The sequence below is a fragment of the Myxocyprinus asiaticus genome, chromosome 49 (assembly GCF_019703515.2).
Source record: "Myxocyprinus asiaticus isolate MX2 ecotype Aquarium Trade chromosome 49, UBuf_Myxa_2, whole genome shotgun sequence".
Classification (NCBI taxonomy): Eukaryota; Metazoa; Chordata; class Actinopteri; order Cypriniformes; family Catostomidae; genus Myxocyprinus; species Myxocyprinus asiaticus.
In genome coordinates this window covers 15,447,437-15,471,082 of record NC_059392.1, presented here as the reverse complement: position 1 = coordinate 15,471,082, position 23,646 = coordinate 15,447,437, and the positions used below count along the sequence as shown (strand labels likewise).

The following is a 23,646-nucleotide window of genomic DNA, read 5'->3' as shown; positions in this document are numbered from 1 at the left end:
CCACTATGGGAATGCATGTAGTTTTGTGTAGTTTTAAATACCTGCAACACCACTCAAGTGTAGAGTACATTTAGTAAGCACATGGGCCATGAGAAAGAAAACTATTATTCAGTTCAATGCTTACTACTTGCTTAACATTGCTGGGTCAGGATAAGATTTGAGTATGTTGACAAAAGGTCATGCATCCTCCCCAGAAAACAAGACATTAAAACTTGAAAAACACAATTAATACTTTACATGAACGTTACAAATGACCTTTAGAGTGTGCAGTGATTTTCACATACATCATGGTACTCATAGAACAGTGTGATTTCATAAGTACTAAGTACTACAAATTACTTAATATGTAATTAATTTGGGCAGCTGTTTGGAATGAATTACAATTACATGTAATATGTGTAACAAAGACTCTGCAATGTAAATAACCACATTTATAAACGATGTGCAAGCTACTTAGAGTTGTAAATGTCAATTTACAACTTTCGGGAGATAACATAGAGGTAGAAATAAAAACTCTGGATGCATAGGGGGTATATTGTGGGCTCATTTAAAATTAATCAGTATGTTTTATTCACCGGAATAAGTTTTTACATGCATATCCAACCTGTTTGAGTTTAATTTTCACTGACTCAACACACCCTCATGTGACCACTTCTACCGGTTTTTCCTGAAGATGTGCCGCAGGCTCATCGGCCCAAAAGGGTAAATGACGAGAATTAAAGCAAAACCCATGGTGCTACACATTCACACCTGCGCACCGACACACCTTAAAGCTTCGACTTTACAGGCAACTTAAAAGACAGAGAGAAATGGTGAGGAAAAAGAGATTAGACTGAGATGAGAAGTTTACAGCTGTATTTGGTATCTGAAGTAGTCAAAATTGAGGGCTGGGTGTGTAAATATGTTTCAACATGAAGTTTGCATCTGGACTTCTGCCGTTGTCATCCTACCTTTCTCTCAGGTAAGCAAGCAACTGTCTGTACAGTCAGCCCAGGTGTTAGTGAAGAGAGCAGTTTGTGTTGTGTAACTGACTGCTAGCATTGAACTTTTTGCGTTACATTAGAGAGATTAAATCTAGAAACACAGTCATGACTTAAATGCTAAAGTGTTGATTTATTAATCACATAAAAGTTCTGATAAAGATGTTAATCTCACGCCTGACTATTCTGGTTGTCATGCTAGTACGAAACTTGTCAAGAAAATGTCCTGGTCATATTTAACCCGAAATCAATTGCGAAAAAACATATTATATTTTGCATAAGGAAGATAAAGCTACATTAAAGATCATTAGGATTTTTTTTTTGTTTTGTTTTGTTTTGTTTTATTGTGACATTATTTTCAGGACACTGAGGATTTCATAGCGATCATCTTTTTTTTTTCTGCTGCCTTGCAGTTGTGCTGACTCCCTGCCAGATTATTACTCCCCACAACCTGATTGGTCCATATCCCTAAAGCCCACCCCCAACCCTTTCCATAGTCGGGAGTCATTGGTCCCTCTCCCTAAAGCCCACTCCTAAACATAAGAATACTAGGGAGTAAAAAATCAGCACGACAGCGGTAATGAGAACTCGGGTGTAAAATGTGCGCCACTGTCATTAAAATAATACATTTTCTATATGTGAATATATTTTCTTGCTAGTTTCTTTTGATTTTGGAGTAAAATAAGACCAGGACATATTCTTGACAGGTTTCGTGAGAATCACCCGTTAAGGGGGCGTCCACACAGAAAATGTGTAAATGTGTTCCATCTGCGCTTTTTAAAATGTTGATCTATGTACACATGCGTCAGGGATCTAGCCTTTGCGCCATGTCTTACTGTTCTTTTTTTGCCCCAGTGTCACGCCATGAGTGTCGTGTTAAGACTGAATGTCTAGTTCAAAACAGTTAAACTTTTAAAAATACATCTGCTCCACGGCATTTGATCACACTGTGAATTCGGCAACAGTTGGTCGACAGGTCTTGAGCAAAACTCAGTCTGCACTTACCAAAATGTATACTGCTGGCCCCAGTGGCCGAAGTGGGAAGTGTTTTTGAACATATGAGCATGTGTGAGCTCCAGTTTCCAGGTGAAATGTCCATAGAGGGGCGCCAAAAGTGAGTTGTAAAGCAAGTTGTTTTTAGTTATAAATGATGTAATATAGTGAAGAGGAATGCATGTTTTATTAACTCTACAACCTAACCAAACCCCAACCCTAAACCTAACCATCAATGGAATAAAATTGTATCTAAAAGGGATAATTGAACCTCCAAGTCGTGCTCCCCCCGATTATGCAAACACGATTCCTTCTTGATTTCAGCACTGGATGAAAACCTGGGTCTTCAACGCTGCTGACGCAATGTGGCATCTAGCATTGTGCCGCATCTCATTGTTTTTTCACCCCAGCATTGCGTCATGAGCGTTGCGTTAAGACTGAATTTCAAGTTTAAAACTGTTCAACTTTTAAAAACGCATCTGTTCCATGCCCTTTGATCTCACTGTGAGATCAAATTCAGCAACAGTATGTTGACTGTTCTTGAGAAAAACTCGATCTGCGCTTACCGAAATTTGAACCACTGCCCCCATTAGACGAACTGTAAAGTGTTTTTGAACGAATGGACATGTGAGCTCCAGTTTTCGGGTGAAATACCCACAGAGGGGCCCCAAAAGTGAGTAATAAAGCAAGTTGTTTTTAGTTGTAAATTATGTAAACAGTGAAGAGCAATGCATATTTTATTAACCCTTAACCTAAACCCTAACACATAACCTAACTGTCAGTGGAGTAAAAATCTAATCTTAGAGGGAAAATGTAACCTCCATGTCGTGCTCCTCACTGATTATGCAAACACAATTACTTCTTGATTTCAGTGCGGGATGAAAACCTGGGTCTCCGAAGCTGCTGACGCAACATGCTATCGGTCACACCACAGGAGTTGGCATACACACTTGAACTGTTGCAACAATGTCTGATGGCAGATGCCGTTTGTCAGTAATTTGGCACAATGGGGTCGATGTCAAGGTACTAGAACATTCATGGTTTGGTTTGAGTGACCCGCTTAAACCTGCCCCAACAACATTACTCAATCTCGAAAAGCCACTAAAAATCAAGATATACTGCATGTAATTGGACTCAAAAAAGGCTGAGAACCACTGGATTAGATGAAAAATATCAAGTCACACTAAAGGACAATGCTGTCACATATTATTTGCTGTTAAAACTAGTAACTGCTATTAAAATGCTCATGTTTGAACAAAAGTTTCAGATGTTCTACGATTTGATTTCAAGTGTTTGCCTGCAGTTTTTTGGCCTGCAGCGCACATTGCTGGGAGCCGTGGCTGAGATGAATGCAAGGATTTCAGTCATTGTTTCTGGTAGTGGGCGCTGCAGATATTCAGCTATATCTTGCCCTGCATATCTGGGAGCACTGGAGTTATGTGGTCTGTATAAGGCTACATAAATGGATAAAACAAGCAACACCTTTGGCAGCCCCTGGATGGTAGCAGACAGCACAGAAAGTGTCAATAAAAGGCATAACTATAGGAGAGCCTCCCTGACAGTCACCTGTGAGGATCTGCAGTGTTTCAACATGCAACTAACCCAGAAAATCTGTGGCATGTGCGTCAACCTGCCCAGGACAGGTTGTTGTTTGGCATCTATACTTCCTCATTCATTAGTAAATGAGTTTTTTGTGTAAAGGATAGCCACACCAGACTTCAATTTCATGACATCTTTAATTGCTTTTGTCTGTCTGGTTGTTTTATTAAAGAGTAAAACTGATTAGTTTTTAACTGTACAATCACTAAATAGACATATGCAAGAGCTTCTATAAGGATACGACCAAGGGATGCTTTTTATTTGAATGAAATTTGTCAGATTACAAATACTGTCTACTGAAACAAACGCACCCATTAAAAGTCATTTATTTGGCCAGTGGAAGCTATGAGAGAATGTGCAAGATACAAACACTTGTAGCTGGTCACAAAACGTTCCCAACAGCAGCTGATTGTAAAATAAATTGGCACGGATGTCACATCTTTATGTAGAGTGGGAAAAGTTTCATTCGCTCAGTCACACACACATACACATACATATACAATGGCATATCAGGTGCTAAAAGATAATACAGTTGTTTGTTACAGCCTCAGACAAAATTTAAAAAAAAAAAACATTAAAAAAAATTCCCCTCCAGATGATAACATTAAACACATGGCTAAAAATATGTAGGTTGGTTTAAATTACAGGACAGCATTTTTAGAGCAATACTTGTTTTAATCCCTGAATTTTGGCACATTTGGCACAGAAGGACCCATCCAGTCAATTAGTAGCATGATTTCAACATACAATATTGTTTTCAAATACTATAGCGCAATATGCACCATGATATGCGCTAGATTGGCACAGCACTGAAAAATGATATATTCATCATGAAAACACACACACATAGTGATTTGAAATTGATTCAGTGATACAATTCCACATGAAAATGTTTTAAATCACCTTTTGTTTAAGCATGGCAACAAAGATATATATTTTCCCTAAACGTTTACAGGACACATTTCAGGCCATGCCTTTTATTGGAATGCACCAACACAAACTAGTATATTGTCATTCTCAAAAGCATAAGATTTTAAATTTCTGCACTAGCGAATATACACTGTTCTTAAAGAGGCACTAATGCGATACAAAAGTAGCTGCTGTCTTTAGTTGGATCTGTACAGTATGCTACATGTAACCCACACAATCATAGTCCCGATACCAAAAGCAAAATGTGAAGGATCAAACAGAATGTAATTGAATGTTTCCAATGGTTAACAAAAACAAAAAAGCACTGATAGAATGAGTGCTGACAAACTTTGCGGAAGCCACACTTGTTTGCAGCTCTTATCTGAAAGGAGCCCCATAAAGGACAGGGAGGAAATGTATTTTATGATATCGGTTTTTTTTCTTAGTTTTGATTGATAGGAATTATTTAATTTTATTATCATATTTTTGTCTTTCCTGTATTATTATTACTAAGGTTATACTATGAATATCATGGTTAAAATATGGTTATTGTAGTAAAATCGTGATAAATTTAGTAAGAGATAGATAAAGCTGTTGTGGGGGAACACAAAACTTATTAGTAGGAAACGTAAAACCAATTAAGAGGAAAGGCAAAGCTTATTATGAGGGAAAGCAAAGTTAATTAGAGGGAACGCAAAAACTACTGCAAGCCAATGCAAAACTTATTACGAAGGAACGCAAAACTTATGAGGGAACACAAACTACTGCGAGGGTACGCAATACTTATTACAAGGGAACAGAAACTACAGCGAGGGAACGCAAAACTTACTATGAGGGTACACAACATTTTTTACAAGGGAACACAAACTACTGCGAGTGAACGCAAACTAATGCGAGGGAACACAAACCTTATTAGTAGGAAAAGTTAAACCAATTACAAGGGAATGCAAAGCTTATTATGAGGGAAAGCAAAACTAATTAAAGTGAACGCAAAAACTACTGCAAGCCAATGCAAAACTTATTACGAAGGAACGCAAATTACTGCGAGGGAACGCAAAACCTATTACGAGGGAACGCAAACTACTGCGAGGGAACGCAAAACTTATTACAAGGGAACGCAAAACTTACTATGAGGTACGCAAAACTTATTACGAGGGTACGCAAAATTTATTACAAGGGAACGCAAACTACTGAGAGTGAACACAAACTAATGCGAGGGAACACAAACCTTATTAGTAGGAAACGCAAAACACTGTGAGGGAATGCAAAATATGTTACTAGAAAATGCAAACTACTGTGAGGGAATGCAAAAGTGTTTCAGAAGATAAATTCCCTACCTGTCTACCAATGGGCTCTATAGACATATTTGCCTTTGCTAGAAGATGTTATGTCCCTGGTTAAAGCAAGTTTGCCAAAAATTGCAAAGCACTGTAAATCTGAACATTGAGAAATTAGTATGAACTGTATATGATAATGCAAGCATGAAAACAATGCTTACATCTGTGCCAATAGCAATGCTACTACATGCCTTTTAAGCTTGTATTTTTCTGTTTTTTATTTTTTTTATTATAAATAAAAAATAAAAATATAAAAATGAGAAGTAGAGCTGTGTTTTGTGTCCATTTTTATACAAGATTCAAAAATAGTCAACCCCAGTGAGTTCACATTCATCCAGCATGCACTTGAACACTGGAGCATATTATTAGGTCCCAAAGAACCTACAGTGAAGACTGGAGAATCTCTACGTACACTGCAGGTAAGGGATACAAATATCCCAAAAGCAAAGGCACCCGAAGGCTGAGCATCTCAAACCCTAGCTGTATGTTTTCCCTCAGTGTACGTATAGAGTCTCTCACAAATTATATGAAGGCTATGAAGATGAAAACTAAACCATGATTGGCAGCCTCACCTTGATATTTGATTGGTCTAGAGACTTCCTATTTAACTCTGAACCATCTAATCAAGATTAGATTTGTTGAACAGGATTGAAACTTTGAATTAAAGGGATAGTTCACCTAAAAATTTAAATTCTATCATCAATCCAAGGTAGAAAGTCATATGGGTCTGCAACAACATTAGGTTGAGAAAATGATGACTGAATTTTCATTTTTGGGTTAACTATACTTTTAAAACAGATCTCAGATCTCTTCGGATCAATCTGTGAAAGTTACACAATCAGCATTTTTATAGACAAACCAAAACCAAAATAAAATAATATATATTCTCTCAAAACAAATCAATAAATATTTAGCACATAATTATGCTGTATATATTCAAGCATGTGTTTTCCTTTTTGATTAAACCAAAAAGTATTCTTGGAAATCTCCACATCTGCTGCATACTGGTCAGCAATGACTAGTGGAACATGGAATCAAGACTAGGGAGTGCATGAAACAAATGTTGCTCATCTCAGTATAACAATACATTGCCAAGAGGGACTGAGAAAAAAATAGGTAATTCAAAAAGAGCTGTGCAGTAGAATCCCTCCTGTCCAGTCATCCACAATAAGACAAGAACATGAGATCAAGCAAACAAGTCACACATTAGTTCATACACTCTTTCACAACATAAAGACACAACATCAGCTCACTCGACATAAACAAAGGAAAAAAATAAAGTGACATTAGCTCTTCAGAGAAAGCCTCAGAACTCGAAATAGTCTTTAAATCCATTTTCATGTGTAGCACAGACTCCCTTCCATCTTCTTTGATAAATAGTGAGGTCTTGGCAAAGTAAAGGGCCAAAAGGAAGAAAAGAGCAACTCATGATGGGACAGCAGTCGAAGCTTGTGGTCACTGTCTGTAGTAGGCACCTAAAAGAGGACAAAATGGAGGGAACCAATATGACATGCTACTGGACTTTGAAAAAGGTGCATCTTAAAAGTATAGTTCACCCAAAAATGAAACTTGTCATAATTGACTCTTGATCCTTATGTTGTTCCAAAGCTGTATGACTCAATTTCTTATGCTGAATGCAAAAGGAGATGTTTTATTTAGGAATGTCCATTCAACGTGTTAATTTAGTATGATTAATTATACACTGCCTGGCCCAAAAAAAAAAGTTTCATACTCTAATATTTCATTGGACCGCCTTTAGCTTTGATTACAGCGCGCATTCGTCGTGGCACTGTTTCGAGAACCTTATGCAATGTCACAACATTTATTTCCATCCAGAGTTGCATTCATTTTTGGCCGAGGCCTTGTATTGATGACGGGAGTGTCGAGCCACTCTGTAAAGTTTTCTCCAGCACATCCCAAAGACTTTCAATGGGGTTAAGGTCAGGAATCTGTGTAGGCCAATTCATGTGTGAAAATGATTCCTCATGCTACCAGAACCACTCTTTCACAATTTGAGCCCGATGAATCTTGGCATTGTCGTCCTAGAATATGCCTGTGCCATCAGGGAAGAAAAATCTAACCTCGTCATTCCGTATATTCAGGTAGTCAGCCGACTTCATTTTATTGTCGCATAACATTGCAGAGCCTAGACCTGACCAATTGAAGCAACCCCAGATCATAACACTGCCTCCATAGGCTTGTACAATGGGCACTATGCATGATGGGTGCATCGCTTCATGCGCTTCCCTTCTGACCCTGACGCTCCCATCGCTTTGGAATAGGGTAAATCTGGACTCAGACCACATGACCTTTTTCCATTGCTCCACAGTCCAATCTTTATGCTCCCTAGCAAATTAAAGTTATTTTTTTTGGATTAGCCTCACTAACAAGTGGCTTTCTTGTGGCCACACAGCTGTTTAGTCACAATCCTGTAACTTCTTGTTGCATTATGCGTGTAAAAATGATCATACTTTCACTATTAAACATAGCCGTGAGTTCTACTGTCGAATTTTTACGATATAACTTCAAGTGTTTTAGCGATCTCCGATCACAATCATTCAAGATTTTTTCTTCTGCGAATCTGATGGTTCACCACTATCCTTCCAGGTTTTAATAATGCATTGGACTGTTCTTAACCCAGTACCAGTTATTTCTGCAATCTCCTTAGTTGTTTTCTTTGCTTGATGCAGGCCAATATTTTGCCCCTTCTGAAACACAATAACATCTTTTCCATTAAAATGAGATACATTTTCTGACATGGTTGTTTAAGAAATGAGAAGCTACACACTGCATCAGTTAGGGTTAAAATAATTGTTGCCAGCTGAAACAGATTAAATCACTGCAACAATGATCCAAATATAGGCTCTGAAGTATCTGCTTATTTAAATCCAAACAGCGAATTTGTTTTTGGCCAGGCAATGTATGAAATATAACGTGTTAAAGAATAACATTTATCATGGCCCCTTAATTCTGTAAGAAGCCATGTTTTTGCATTCCGCATTCGGCAGGGGGTAGCCTCAGCTTCTATCTAGAACTCGAGTTGTACAGGCAATGTGCCTCGTCAATGAGAAGGCGGCACAAAATGAATACGGAGTCTTTCTTAGATGATGCGCTTTTACGTTCAAAGACAACTGGGCAGAGCAAAATAGAATGCAGGGATCTTGACACATTTTTCAAAGTTTCAATCTACTTTTAAGTCAACATAGCATCTTGAAATGCGTGCTTATGGTGCGAGACGCTGAAACACGACGCAACCAAAGTGAGACGCTCCAAGAGCATCCAGCACATGTGTACATACACTCCCTTAGCACTTTATTAGGAACACTACGGTCCAAATAAAGTGCCCGATGTGGTCTTCTGCTGTTGTAGCCCATCTGCCTCAAGCTTTGACATGTTGTGCATTCTGAGATGCTATTCTGCTCACTACAATTGTACAATTGTGAGTGGTTATCTGAGTTACAGTAGCCTTTTTGTCAGCTTGAACCAGTCTGGCCATTCTCCGTTGACCTCTCTCATCAACAAGGCGTTAACATCCGCAGAACCGCCACTCACTGGATGTTTTTTGTTTCTGGCACCATTCGGAGTAAATTCTAGAGACTGTTGTGCGTGAAAATCACAGGAGATCAGCAGTTACAGAAATATTTTAACCAGCCCGTCTGGCACCAACAATCATGCCATGGTCGAAATCACTGAGATCACATTTTTTCCCCCATTCTGATGGTTGATGTGAACATTAACTAAAACTCCTGACCTGTATCTGCATGATTTTATGCATTGCACTGCTGCCACACAATTGGCTGATTAGTTAATCACATGAATAAGTAGGTGAACAGGTGTTCCTAACAAAGTGCTCAGTGAGTGCACTACATAGACTAACATTTTAAATCGATATTGACAAACTCAGGCCATGTCCACACTAAAAGTTTTTGTTTGAAAACATTTTTTTTTTTTTTCTTCGTTTTGCCTTCTATCCACTCTGAAATGGCATTTTTGACAGTGAAAACGAAGCTTTGAGAACGCGCTCCAAAGTGGATCAATTTCATGTTGTAGTGTGGACTGGGGAAACGGAGATATCTTAAAACGATGACGTATTTGCTGTCATGTGATGCAGTCATGTGATCGATTCAACCCAAAACAATCAAGATGGTAGCCCATGTTGTAGTGGCATTGTTGTGCCTGCTATATGTTGTTAAAGATAACTGTTACTTTGCACAATCTTCACAATGCATTCCTTCAAAGGCGACAGAAGGTTTACTTGGAATTGCTGTCCAGCGAGGGAACACAAGGACAATTACTTTATAGACTGTACATGCAACATTGATTTTTCGCATGCCCAGTAAGTGGATTTAAGAGTTTTCATACGTTTCAGTGTGGATGAGTAACTTTTGGTAAACTCTTGAAAATGGCAGTGAGGATGGAGAGCTGTTTTCAAATGTATCCAGATAAATGTGGATGTAGCCTCAGTTAAAAATGGATAACTGTCCAATAATAGGCTTATGGAAATAAATAAATGGAAAAGATATGAAAATAAAACATATTCTAAAGCCACTTTTTGTATAGTCTAATCAATGCTTTAATCATCTGCTACAATTAATATTTGAAAATTTGTAATTACTACATTACATAAACAATAATTTTATATATATATATATATATATATATATATATATATATATATATATATTAAATTATCTTTATTTGGAGGCCATTCACAGCAAATATTGATATGCAATAAATTAGATAAATTAATCGCCACCTCACGGAATTCGGTTAAAATATCAAAAATATTTAAAGATCACAGTCCATCTTTTCAGTACAATGGCAGTCGATAGTGCCTCACTTTAGCAATGTGACTCACACGTAATATACCGTGTCTTCTGATGGCATACGATATATGTTTAGGTAAGAAACCACCCAGAATTCGTCATTGTTCAGCAAAAATCTTGCCGTCTGTTGGCAGTTCAGGAGCACTATGGGAGAAGCTTGTTCAAGCAGGAACTTGGCTTAAAACTAGCACTAACAAAATCTCAAGTAAACACTCAAGCCACTGTGAACGAGCTTTTTTCATAAAGTGAATGAATACGCAATAGACATCAAGATTTTCGCTGAAAAATCTACCATATACCTTCAGAAAAAACATATGATGCACAAGTTTCATTGACTACTTTTATGATATTTAAACTATGCCCTTTTGAATGCCATTGTATTGAAAAGATGGAGGATCTTCTTTAAAACATCTCCTTTTGTGTTATTATTAAAAAGAGAAAATAATGACAGAATTATTATTTTTGGCTGAACTATTCCTATAAATGAAGGCTTCAGTACATAACAAACCTTTGTATGCTGCTTCTGGCCTTGATGGAGGGCGAGGAGAATAAGGGCTCTCCGCGTAAGCATAGCTCGGGTTTATGTTCTCATAGTGCTGTGTAGGTGGCCTGGAACAAAGGCAGACAGAACAAAACAAAGAGAAACAATTAGAGTCCACTGAGACTGCTGAGAACAGAAGTGTAAAAATGAGCAGAGTTGGAAATGGTACTTCGCAGGTTTGTGGTTACGTGCTCTCTGGTACTCGTCCTCTCTGCTGTGCACCTCTTCCCGCGTTCGTGGTCGTACAACTTCCTCTTGAACTGGCTATAATATAAATAATGTATTTTAGACAGAAGTTTCAGCAAGAGCAATCACTGCAGTTTACAGTGAGGCAATGCTATATTGTGACTATAGTAATTGTTAAAGTGTTAGACATGACAGACGAGGGGTCCTGGAACTACATCATAAAAATATAAAGGACACAAATTTTTATTAAAACTTTCTTTTATTTGCAAATTTGTTAATTGGCATCCTTTCACTAGAAGATAGAGTCCCTGATATATAAATTGACCAAGTACTAAGATTAAGTGGCCTCTTTTGGATTCTGTGCAGTCATACACAGTAGCAGGAGAACTGGTGTACTGGAACAATACGGTTTTCATGACGGAATAAAGTTGATTACCTTATATTCCACCTCAGCTTGTCTTCTCTCCATCGCTTGTTTCTCCTTCTCTCTCGATCTCTTATACTCTCTTTTCTCTTCCTCCATCAGTTGTCGGGCTAATTCCTTAAATCAAATGCAAAACATAAACTTTTGCATTGTTCAACACACAAGAAACGAGTTCTGCAGATAAAAACATTCTTGACATTATGTAAAAGATTTCGTACTTCATCTTCCGCAAGTTGGTTGGTTCGTTTGTCAATTTGGCTGGCCTGTAAAAACATGAGCAACAAGTAATCAAAAATAGTCAATTTTTTAACAATTGAGAGAACTTAGTTTTACGCAAGGTACCTTGATTTCCTCTTCCTGTAGCCTGCGTGCCACCTCCATGTCTTTGAGCTCTAGTTCTTGTAGGTCTAATTGAGCCAATCCATGCGTAGCTTCCCTCATGCCATACTCTCCTCGAACCTTCCGGCCTGCAGGGGTCATCACAGGATATTAGTCCACATCAAAAATGACAGTTCACATTATAGCACTTCAGTTTAATATCAGCCTCTTTATTTATTCATACACCAGCACAAGCAGAAATTTTTGTTTAAATGAATCCTGAAACTGAATTGGCAAGCGATACCGTGACAGGATTTATGGGTGAATATCATGTGCTCGCGTCAAAAAAAAAAAAAAAAAAAAAAGATTTGGGGTAGAAAATGTGCTTGGAGCGTAACAGTGTCTGCCCACTTTATCAGCCATCTTGGTTTCCGGAAGTATTTTTTTTCCATAAGGACTTCATAAAATTCGTAATTTAAGTGTTAAGCCACGAAACCAAACCAACCAGCTCAATAACTTTAAGCAAATACGTATTTGAAAATCTGACAAAAGGACAAAAGTACAAGACTGTGTACACTACAATCTGATGAAGCATTGCAAATAATGTAGTCGAATAAAAAAAAATAAAAAAAATACTGATTTAAAGTATAGAAACAATATATTTTAAGTTTATTGCAAAATATTCAGAAATATACAAATATACAAGTAGTTTGAGTGTGTAGGGAGACCGACTCGATTACGTAATTCGCAGTGCATCACGGAAGTGGGCCATCGCTCTCGGGCCGCAATTCTGTAATTGTTGGATTGTTTCCCTTCAGGATCATGAGTAGTGTAGTTCTTTACCAGAAATTCCACTATTAAACATGATTTGGTTTTAATTGAAGTTGAAATAATGCAGACTGATGGCTTCAACAGAAGCATTCCCATCTATTAGCAACCTCAGAGCTCAAGGTAAGTCTGTCTTTAAAGGTTTGCCAATGGAGAAAATAAATGGGATTTCTACTTCCGGCACCCAACTGTTGCACTCTATTGTTACAAAAATAATGTCACAATGAAAAAAAAAAAAAAAAAAGGGCTCAAAACGGGCTTCACTTTCTTTAAGTAAAATCATTTTTTTTTTTCGTTTGATATTGGGCAAAATATGACTGGGACATGTTCTTCAAAGATTTTGTAAGATTCGCCCTTATTGAGAAAGAATTGATGAGACAATCCAGATTCTAAATGGAGAAGGATTTGCAATTGCAGTTGCCTCACTTGTAGCCTTGTTGCCACAGCACAGATTCAGCACAAAAGGAATCATTCCCATGAATAATTTCAGAGAGTCAAAACCCAACAGAGAAAATAAACAAAATCACCGAAGATAAGGAAAATGGAGCAGCAGAAATCACAGTATGCATTAACAGTATTCCCACCACCAGATGGCACTTCAAAGTCCCAGAAGGTTCACTCAAACACATGGACCCAGGTCCATACCTCTTTCTCTGGGGGGGGACTGGCCCTCATTAGAGGGACCTCTGAAACTGGGCTCCTCAAACACCTCATTAGGACCTGATGGAAGCCTATGCCTATTCTTGTAATCCTCCCACTCCAGGCTGTCTTCTGTCTTCTTACTGGGGGCAAGGCTGTAATCATCCAGCTCCCGCTCTATGCTTCTTTCCCTGCTTTTGCGTCTCTCTCTGTTCCCATCTCTGCCTCTTTCCCTTTGTCTGTCTCTGCTACGATGTCCATAGTCATTTCTGTCCACCTCCCTGTCTAAACTTCTGTGCCTTTCGTTGACTCGGTCAACATCTTCACTAAACAGTCGATCATGACTTCTTGACTGGTCTCTGTCCCTTGGCCTCTCTTTGGTTCTCTGTCCATCTTTTTCTCGTTCTGTGTCCCAGTTCCTCTCATTGTCCCAAACTCTATCCCGACCAGCCGAGTAATCCCTAAATGGTTTCTCCTTTCTGCGTACAACAGGATCCAAGTCACCTCTTGCAGAACGAGGTTCGTCCAATTTATCCCTTTTCTTTCTTCTGCGAGGTTCTGTAGAGTCGAGATCTAGGGGTTTGTTTTTCTCTTTTGAATAATCTTCAGGGTATTTCGGTCGTCGCTCAGGTGAATAGATCTCTGGGTGTCTCTCTGGATGCCTTGATCGTCCAGACTCAATGGGGCCAAGTTCTGGATATCGGTTGCGGGTACCATTTCTTTTTCTGTCTGGGTCAAGAGAGTTGTATGGGGATCGAGCAAGACTGTAGTCAGGATACCTTTCTTTTCTATAACCTGGAGAAGTGGAACCAGGATGCTGCTCTCGCAAGTCTAGTGGAGATCGGAAGGCTGTTTGAAAGCAATTGTGAGGGAAAGGTGGAGTGCAGAATGAGGGGAAAAAAAAAAAACTTTACTGGGTTAGTACACAAGGGGTTAGTTCACTGTAGATAATGCAGAAGGTAAAATGGCAAAAGGATATTGATGAGTAGTAGTTGTAAGTAGAGGTAGACCGATATATCGGTTTTATCAATTGATCGGTGCCGATAGTTGCTTTTTGGACTGATTGGTTAGTCTTGGATGGCCCGCCCACAGTCTATGTACCAACTGTCTGATGCTTATAGCACACAAAACTGGAAAAGGCTTTCTCGAACAACCAGCGCAAATCTGACTGATTGGTTCGACGGAACTTCAGTGAAGAGACGCACACAGGACATTTTATCAGTCCGCCTGGAAGCCATAAAATCGTGTTCACAAGGTTCTGTGTTGATACAATGAGCGCTTTTGAGGACGAAATAATCCCAGAATTTGCCTAAGTTTACCAGGTTAGTGACATCAAATCTTTAAACATATTCAAAATGTCATTTGAGGCACGTAGCAGAAAGTAAAGCGGATATCCATGAGCAGAGCTGCATATTTTGCTTTGTTTACTTATGTATGTGAAATGCTTTATAATGAGGTTTTTGTGCTGCACTTAAGACTCTCTACATACTTTCCACTATTTTCCCCATGTGTTTTCTGTGCAATCGCTCGTGGAGACTCTCGCGCCATTATATAAATGATTTATTTCCCCATGTCTGTCTTTTATTATGGTATGATACATCTCGATAACCCCGCCCATGAACAGTCCGTCATGACAAAACTGACAGTGATTGGTCACTAAACATGTTAGCTAGATGGCTTTTCCTATCTAAATGGGCAGTTCTTGGCCAACTGAAGTGGCTATAGACCCCAGACCTGTACCGCAGTCATAGATCTGGCTTTGCGAGACTACTGATTGGTTAACAGCAAAAATATATGCCAATAGTGTCTATTTTATTTTTTATTCTTCAGTGGCCAGCGCTGGAGGATTCTACAGTTAGAACAACTTGGATCTATAGTGTAATATATACAGTATAATCATTGGGGTTTTGGTTGAACAATAAACTGCATCTAAGATTTTATAGTGAGGAAAGACTAAGATTTTTTTTTACATTATGTAAATACATTTGAAAAACTATTGGGCGATTAATCAAATTGACCTTTTCCACCACCTTAGTTATCGGTATCTGCAAAATCCACTATCGGTCGACCTCTACATACAAGCCCTTCAAATGAAGCCATTATGGATGGAGGCACCTTCATGCGAGAACATTAAAGATGTCCCTTGGAAATGTCCAATAAGGATAAAAGCCAACATGAAATGGCATTTACAATCCATTTTACTGACATAATGTGGTGTCTTTCTGGGTGAAACTTGATATCCTATTAAATAAAAATGTTGAACGAGACACGATTTTATCAATCAGGACATGCCTGGATCATGAAAAGTGGGCGTTACATACTAGAATGGAGCCAGTTCAGAGCAAACATTTGATGTCAATTGACCCTTCGCTAAGCTCTTCCCCTCCTTGGTTACAGCTGCTTGCTCTGACAAGCTTTGCAGAACTTCCAATAGGAATGAATGGGAGATTGATGTGAACTGCATGGTTTTTGGCAAAATATTGCATGGTTTTTTTAAACAAAATTTATAATATTCTTATGTGGGCTGGAATGACAAGTGGCAATGTAAAGTATATTTATCTGATATTTTTGTAAAAGAAACTGTTAAATTACACAGTAATTTGATTGAAAACTATGGAGATTGTAAATCAGAATCGAGGCAAACGAATATCACAGTCACTTGAAGAGAGAAAAACAATTTAATTTCAAAACGCACCTGATATTATTAGTGTGAGTGAACAGAACTGCTTATTATGTCTCATAACACACTCACTTTGATGCTGTGAACTATTTACTTTTGCATTTATTAAGACCTGAATCAATACGTAAATGAATTCATGTAATGTTATTAGCTTTAATTTACTTTGGAGCAAATGTAGGTGTCTTTGCTGATCTTATATGTAATGGCAACAATAAACTGTGGAATATCATTATAAGCCCAGAAATTATGGTGCATCACTACTTACAAAGACAAACTTTTTTCTTTGGAATAATGTGCACTGATAAATTTCATGTTGACTTTAATATGTGGGTTGGGACAGCAGTGCTTCATTTCAGAAAAAAAAAAAAAAAAAGCTTTTTAATGGCTGCAATCCTGTTTATTTTTTATACCTCAATCGCTTTTCTACAACAAAATTTACAATGAGTTAATACATTCAGTGGTTATAAAAAGCCCAATAAATAATTCGTTTTTTTCTAGATTTGGCACTATACTATCAAACCAAATCCTTTGCATTAAGACTTGAAGACTGCAAATAGCTTGTTAACAGAATTGACCCTCCCACAACTCCATTTCTTTATAATACATTCAGAGGTAGAGTATTTAGATAAACATGTCTGATCCCCTCCTTTCTCCAGCAGGGAGAATTACACATCACTGCGGAAAAGCTGCATAATTATATGCATCCTGGCATGTAAATAGAGCTTAGCTATGCTGCAACAGTTTGGCAAAGAGCGAGAGAGAGTAGTCTTGCTTGCTAAAGATATAAATGCTCTCTGAAATGGTGAATCTTTTATGTTGTGCCCTGTAGGCAGGTGCTAATCTGTGCTTATCAGTGTACAGCTCTTAAGCACACTTTACAATGCAGAGGGAGAATGTCAACAAGACTGAAATGTATCATCCATATCTGTTGCACAAATGGTGTGGGACAAGTTGTGCACCATGTAATAGCTATTTAGAAAGGTTCAATAGTTGTTTCAATAGCAATAGTAATAGTGTGGCTTGTCTTGGCACTAATAAGTGATTTTAAACAAACTGTTAATATGGGAATTCACCACTATGAATCACTACATTTGAACATTTATGTTACAACTACCTGTCTTTGTTTCCTGTACAGCCCAAAAAGAAGCAATCTTCATTAAGAATCCACAGACAAAAGGTGAACAGACCCTATGGGTATGATACCAGCAAATTAGCAGGAGTCTCTAAACACATCAGAATGACAGCTTGATAACATGTGAGAGCAAAAGTTTAAATGCAAACACTAGCACGCAAGGGCAGCCATGCAGTGAGGGCACAGTTAACAGACTTTGAATCCCCTGCATGGCATGAACGACTAGCACGTCCTGTTTTGTAGCATTTTTTGCTAAATGCTAACACATTATGACTGCAATATATTCTACTAATACTACAACTGTCAAAGGCGAGAGAGCACTCTTAGTGTTTGTAAACGAGAGTTTTCAATGAACATGTGGTTAAGTTCTTTAGCAATCTGTTTAACTTCACAGCAAACAGATGAAAGTATCTTGAAATGCATTCAGAAAATATGGTTTAATTACTGTAATAGCTTCCTAACCCGTTACTGCCTCGTAAACAGAGGGACAGTGCAAGGATGTCAAAATGAACTGGAATGTTAAAAAAAAAAAAAAAAAAAAAAAAAGTTAAAAAAAACTTTTATACAATATTTTTTTGAATATATATACAGTGCCTTGCAAAAGTATTCAGACCCCTAACCAATTATCTCATATTACTGAATTACAAATGGTTCAATGAAATTTTATTCTGTTTGATATTTTATTTTAAAACACTCACTCAAAATCAATTATTGTTAGGTGACATTGGTTTTATGTTGGAGAGAAAAAAAAATAACTGAAATATTTTGCTTGCATAAGTATTCAACCCCTGTGCTGTGGAAGCTGCCAGGTTACACCGATGAAAGAAATTGCCCTAACAAGAACACAATTACTTTACCATTGGCACCCACCTGTGAATCATTAAAGTTGCAATCACATTTTCTGGATAAAAAAACCCATTGTTGAAGGATCATTGGTCAGGCTGTGAATCTGAAGGAAAATGAAGACCAAAGAGCATTCCGCAGAAGTTAAAGTAATAAAAATGCATAGATTAGGGAAAGGGTACAAAATAATATCCAAATGTTTGGATATCCCATTGAGCACAGTTGGATCAATAATCAGGAAGTGGAAGCTGCACCACACCACCCAGGTACTGCCAAGAAAAGGCCGTCCTTCAAAACTCAGCGCTCTAACAAAAAGGAGACTTGTGAGAGAAGCCACAGAGAGGCCAACAATCACTTTGAAGGAGCTACAGAGTTCAGTGGCTGGGAGTGGAGTAATGGTGCACCAGTCAACCATATCAAGAGCACTGCATAACGCTGGCCTGTATGGGAGGGTGACAAGAAAGAAGCCGTTACTCAAAAAGCACCATCTGAAAGCACATCTGGATTGTGCCAGAAAGCATGTGAGTGACCCAGCTGCGATGTGGGAGAAGGTTTTGTGGTCAGATGAGACCAAGATAGAGCTTTTTGGCCAAAACTCAAAGCACTATGTGTGGTGAAAACCTAACACTTCCTATGCCTCTAGACACACACCCCTACAGTAAAGTATGGTGGTGGCAGCATCATGCTGTGGGGATGCTTCTCATCAGCAGAGACTGGGCATCTTTTTAGAATTGAAGGAAGAATGGATGAAGCAAAATATAGGGCAATACTGCAAGAGAACCTGCTTCAGTCTGCTAAAAAAACTGAAGATTGGGAGGAAATTCACCTTTCAGCATGACAATGATCCCAAGCACAAGGCCAAAGCAACATTGGAGTGGCTCAAGAACAAAAAGATAAATGTCCTACAGTGGCCCAGTCAAAGACTTGATCTCAATCCTATTGGCACTATTTGAAAATTGCTGTCCACAAGAGTCACCCAACCAACCTGAACAACCTGGAGCAAATCTGCCGAGAAGAATGGGGCAAAATCACTTCGTTACTGTGTGCAAAGCTGGTACATATGTACCCCAAAAGACTTAAAGCAGTTATTGTAGCAAAAGGTGGCTCGACCAAATACTAGGGTTGAATACTTATGCAAGATATTTCAGATTTGTATTTTTCATAAACATATTTCCCAACAAAAAAACAATGTCACCTTACAATAATTGAGATTATATATATATATATATATATATATATATATCTTTATTTATGAATATAAACAATACTATTATTTGTAGGTTGGGTATCGATACAGATTTCCAGATTCGATTAGATTCCAATTCACAAGCTCTCAATTTCGATTCGATATCGATTCATATGGGTATATTTCAGTAACAATGTTGCTTTTTCTTACATATGAAATAAATTCACTCATAGCCAATGCTGTGAATTATACAGGGGACCTTCTAACTAGGTACAATATGAAAATATTAATTTTACTAATTTAATATTTTATTAGTTTCATTGGTCACATTTTAGCTTCTTAAAAATGAACAAATCAATGTATTTAAATCAATAAATATATTATATTGCATTTATTAGATTGTTAAATTTTTATTGTTTAATTGCATAATTTGTACTATATACAGGTATTTACATTGATTTGTTGAACACATGCTAAAATCCGGTAATGTCTCTTATAAGGAAATCTGTGCATTTCTGTAAACAGCGTCTATAAATTAGTGCTTGTTAACGAGAGAGACTCGAATGGCTTTCTCTCATCTATGTTATGCGTGATTAAAATTAAATGTTTATTTTTTTTTTTTTGATCAACAATTGACCGTAAAGAACACAGAGACAATGACAAATCAGTTGCGTGGATTTCGTTATTAGACACACATTACACAAAGCAACTTTTACTCTCAACACGCAGTGAAAAAATCTCGCTGCTGAATACTCCTACCACTATACTACACAATTACTGGTGAGTGAAACTGAAACATTCACCAGCCAGTTGTGAAATATATACATTTTTAGTTGCATAGCATGTAATTTGGTTGCAAATGCAAGTTTTTTCTTCTCAGTGTAGTGGAGGGTTGCGCATAGAGTAAAATATCAATCCATGGTTTGAGAATCTTTATAAAAATCAACCAAAAAAAATATATATTTTTTGCCCATCCCTAATTGTTTGTAACATTTCAATATTTTAATTAAAATACCATTTAATACAACAAAACTGTTATGTAAATATGCATTTTTTGTTGGTGAATCTAAGTGAATATGTATCTTTTTATTTGTGAATCTAAACAATACTTTTGTTTGTAACATTTTAATGTTTTTTTATTAATAAACCATAAACACAAAATTCTTACGTTAATATTTTTAGTTTGTAAATCTGAACAATAGTAATGGCTGCAACATTAATAGTTAAAAAAATTACAAAAAAAAAAAAAAAAATACTTCTGAACATACAACATGAGTTAGTCTTTTTGGGTGATTCATAAAAAATAAAAACCTACTTATAAGAGTCATTCGATCGTGAATTCCACTTGCATTACAATGAATGGGAGAAATTGGAATGCCCAATATGGTGGATGTAGAAACGGAAGTCCCGCCTTATAGGTAAAATAGCCAATCACATTAGAGATACAGACATCACCAGTCAATCAACTCCAAAACGTGCACACACATTAGCTAGACCAGCCAGGAATATTGCGTGATCTGAGCTAAAGAAGCACAACATATAATACCATTGTTGTCAGATTTTACTGCTTATTTGAAATATGTGATTGAAATTCCGGGGAGTCTTCATCACACAGGATCTGACTTGGTCTCCGAATACACCCTACCTGGTAAAGAAGGCCCAACAAAGACTTGTTCTACTTACAGAAGCTAAGGAAGGCCCATCTGCCCCCAAAGCTACTCATTAACTTCTCCTACAGCACTACGGAGAGTATTCTGTCCTACTGCGCTACAGTGTGGTATGCCAGCTGCACTGACGGCGACCGGCAGAACCTGCAACGAGTGGTGAAGGTGGCTCAGCGGGTCATCGGATCGGAGCTCTGGATGAGGTCTAGGCTTCAGAGGAAGGCTAGCAGTATAGACCCAACCCATCCACGATACTGTTTGAAATACAACAATCGGGTAAAAAAAACAACAAAAAAAAAAAAAACAGTAAAATTCCTAAAAGCTGTAGTCTGCCTAAATTCTTGCAGATTTAGTCACTGAGGCCTACTACCATTATTACCTACCCCCTTATGCTGCAAATGCAGATTTTCTAAGAGTCAACAATGAATGCTGATCCAAACCCACATATTCCCTTGTCCAAATCCCATCAACAACATGGCACTCTCCTCTGTTGATCTGTCCAGAACACCCTTCAATTCCCAGCCTCCATCAGGTGGCACTCTACATACCTTTGTCTTCATAATAATCCTCTTCAAAGTTCGCTTCCAGCTGCTTTTGTCGTCTTCTCTCTTCTTTCATCTCTCGCTCCTGCAGCTTTCGGGCGATGGCCTAGTCAAACACATGCATAATTGTATACAAACCTACAATCACAGAAACTCGTGGGGGTGTTTCAGTGACAATACCAATGTTGTAACAAGACAAATGAGGGCGTCGTCAAGTCAATACCTTACTAATGACCAACACACAAAGAGAATGTGATAAGTGTTCTTAAGCGTAGCTAACACACAAACAATGTTGTAGCAAGACTGATGTGGGTGTGGCTAAATCAATGTCTTACAGTTGATCAACATAAACATTGTGTGAATGTGTCCTTGGGAAGCTGCCCAGCTCTCACCTCATCTTTCTCCTCCTGTTGCCTCTGTTGCTCAGCCTGCCAGACCAGTTGTTCTTGAATCTCTTGAGCAATTTCATTGTCAATGCGTTCACTGAGGACAGAGAACAAGAAAACATAACACACCTGAGTTGTCACACTAGCCACCATGGGTTTCATTTTCTGTGTCTGAGATGAACGTGTTCTTGGAAGACAAACCTGCAGTATTGGGTGTAATGAGATACAAAGTAAAGCATTACTTACTGTAATCAGATTACTTTATCTAGTAGTAATGTAATTGCAATTAACTCTTCAAAAAAGTAGCCTCTCTCCAAATTCATGTAATTGGTTGAGCCAACAAAGTCAAAATGGACTTTAATGGAGCAGGTCAAATACTTACATTTTATAACACTTTCTACAGTGTAGTCCGAGTCCCAACTAATGAATCTTAAGGCTTTTTCACACCAAACGCGAATCTTCCCTGCAATTTCTCACCGCATTTAACATTTTGAAGAGAAGCAATGGATTCCTAACGAGCCATTCACACCTGGAGCTAATATTGCTGATGAAAAGAACCGACCAATAATATTTGAGCAGCGGATCACGTCAGGAGCTTCTGCAGTTACCAAAACCTACGCATTTGGTGGCGCGAAAGCACAGAAAGCTGTTTTGCAGACTGATATTAAATGCAGAAGAAAGTATCCAGAACCAACATTGAAGATGGATGTGGAGTTGTTGCTCTACTTTGTGTGTGATGTCATTTTATAACATATATCTTCAATTAAATGTCACAGTATTATGACATAACAGGGTGGACAATAAGTCGAGGGATACACAAAATACAAATATAAATAACACAAATTGCCCTGAGGACTTAGGTCACTGAATTATATATATGGCCCACATACAAGCCTAAACTCTATTTGTAACTAACATAAAAACGAGGCTAAACGCTGTTTAAGGTCGATGGGTTCGTGGTAGTTCATTCAAGAATGGATCAACAAGGGTGCCACCAGATAAAGCAAAGTCTCGAATTCATCAACAGACATTCTAAACTATTGATGAAAACGATCATGATACAACTTCAACTCCTGTATCAGTCTGTGGAACGCCCTGTGTTCATCTCTTCTCTCAAGAATGGGGTGAATCCAGAATTGCCGCCTTTTTCTTCTCCTTTTCTCATTGAGAAAAATAACAATAAACTCATCACCGCTGCTGCTTAAAGAGAACTCACTTGCTAGACTCTCGTACTGTGATTCCATGGTTGTTTTGCAAACTTTTAAAATAAATATTCTGGGTTCAATTAAAGCTGAGCTCAATTGACAGCATTTGTGGCATAATGTTGATTATCACAAATTAATTTCGACTCGTCCCTGCTTTTCTTTATTAAAAAAAAAAAAAAAAAAAAAAAAAGCAGCAGCAAAAATCAAGGTTACAATGAGGCACTTACAATGAAAGTGAATGGGGCCAATTTTTGGAGGGTTTAAAGACAGAAATGTGACGCTTATTTTATAAAAGCACTTAAATCAAATCAAATCACTTTTGTCACACAACCATATACACAAGTGCAATAGTGTGTGAAATTCTTGGGTGCAGCTCCGAGCAACATAGCAGTCATGACAGTGATGAGACATACACCAATTTACTATAA

At 37.9% G+C, this 23,646-nt stretch overlaps 1 protein-coding gene and 1 long non-coding RNA gene across 3 annotated transcripts in view; one reads left to right on the top strand and one right to left on the bottom strand.

Moving 5' to 3' along the window:
* The first annotated feature begins 489 nt into the window (after positions 1-489).
* LOC127438298 (uncharacterized) lies at positions 490-4,183 on the top strand. The gene is made up of 2 exons (XR_007896710.1): positions 490-961; positions 2,846-4,183. It is a non-coding gene; the product is annotated as an uncharacterized LOC127438298 (long non-coding RNA).
* Positions 4,184-4,846: 663 nt separating this feature from the next.
* LOC127438262 (coiled-coil domain-containing protein 50-like) overlaps positions 4,847-23,646 on the bottom strand; it is a 43,725-nt gene continuing 24,925 nt past the window's right edge. For both annotated transcript variants that reach the window (XM_051693720.1, XM_051693721.1), the window contains exons 4-12: positions 22,020-22,110; positions 21,634-21,733; positions 13,587-14,429; positions 12,138-12,262; positions 12,014-12,058; positions 11,808-11,912; positions 11,355-11,449; positions 11,153-11,253; positions 4,847-7,293 (exon numbers count right to left, since the gene is read on the bottom strand). In XM_051693720.1, coding sequence (XP_051549680.1) covers positions 7,274-7,293; positions 11,153-11,253; positions 11,355-11,449; positions 11,808-11,912; positions 12,014-12,058; positions 12,138-12,262; positions 13,587-14,429; positions 21,634-21,733; positions 22,020-22,110 — 1,525 coding nt within the window. In that variant the 3' untranslated portion in view covers positions 4,847-7,273. The remainder of the gene's footprint in view (positions 7,294-11,152; positions 11,254-11,354; positions 11,450-11,807; positions 11,913-12,013; positions 12,059-12,137; positions 12,263-13,586; positions 14,430-21,633; positions 21,734-22,019; positions 22,111-23,646) is intronic.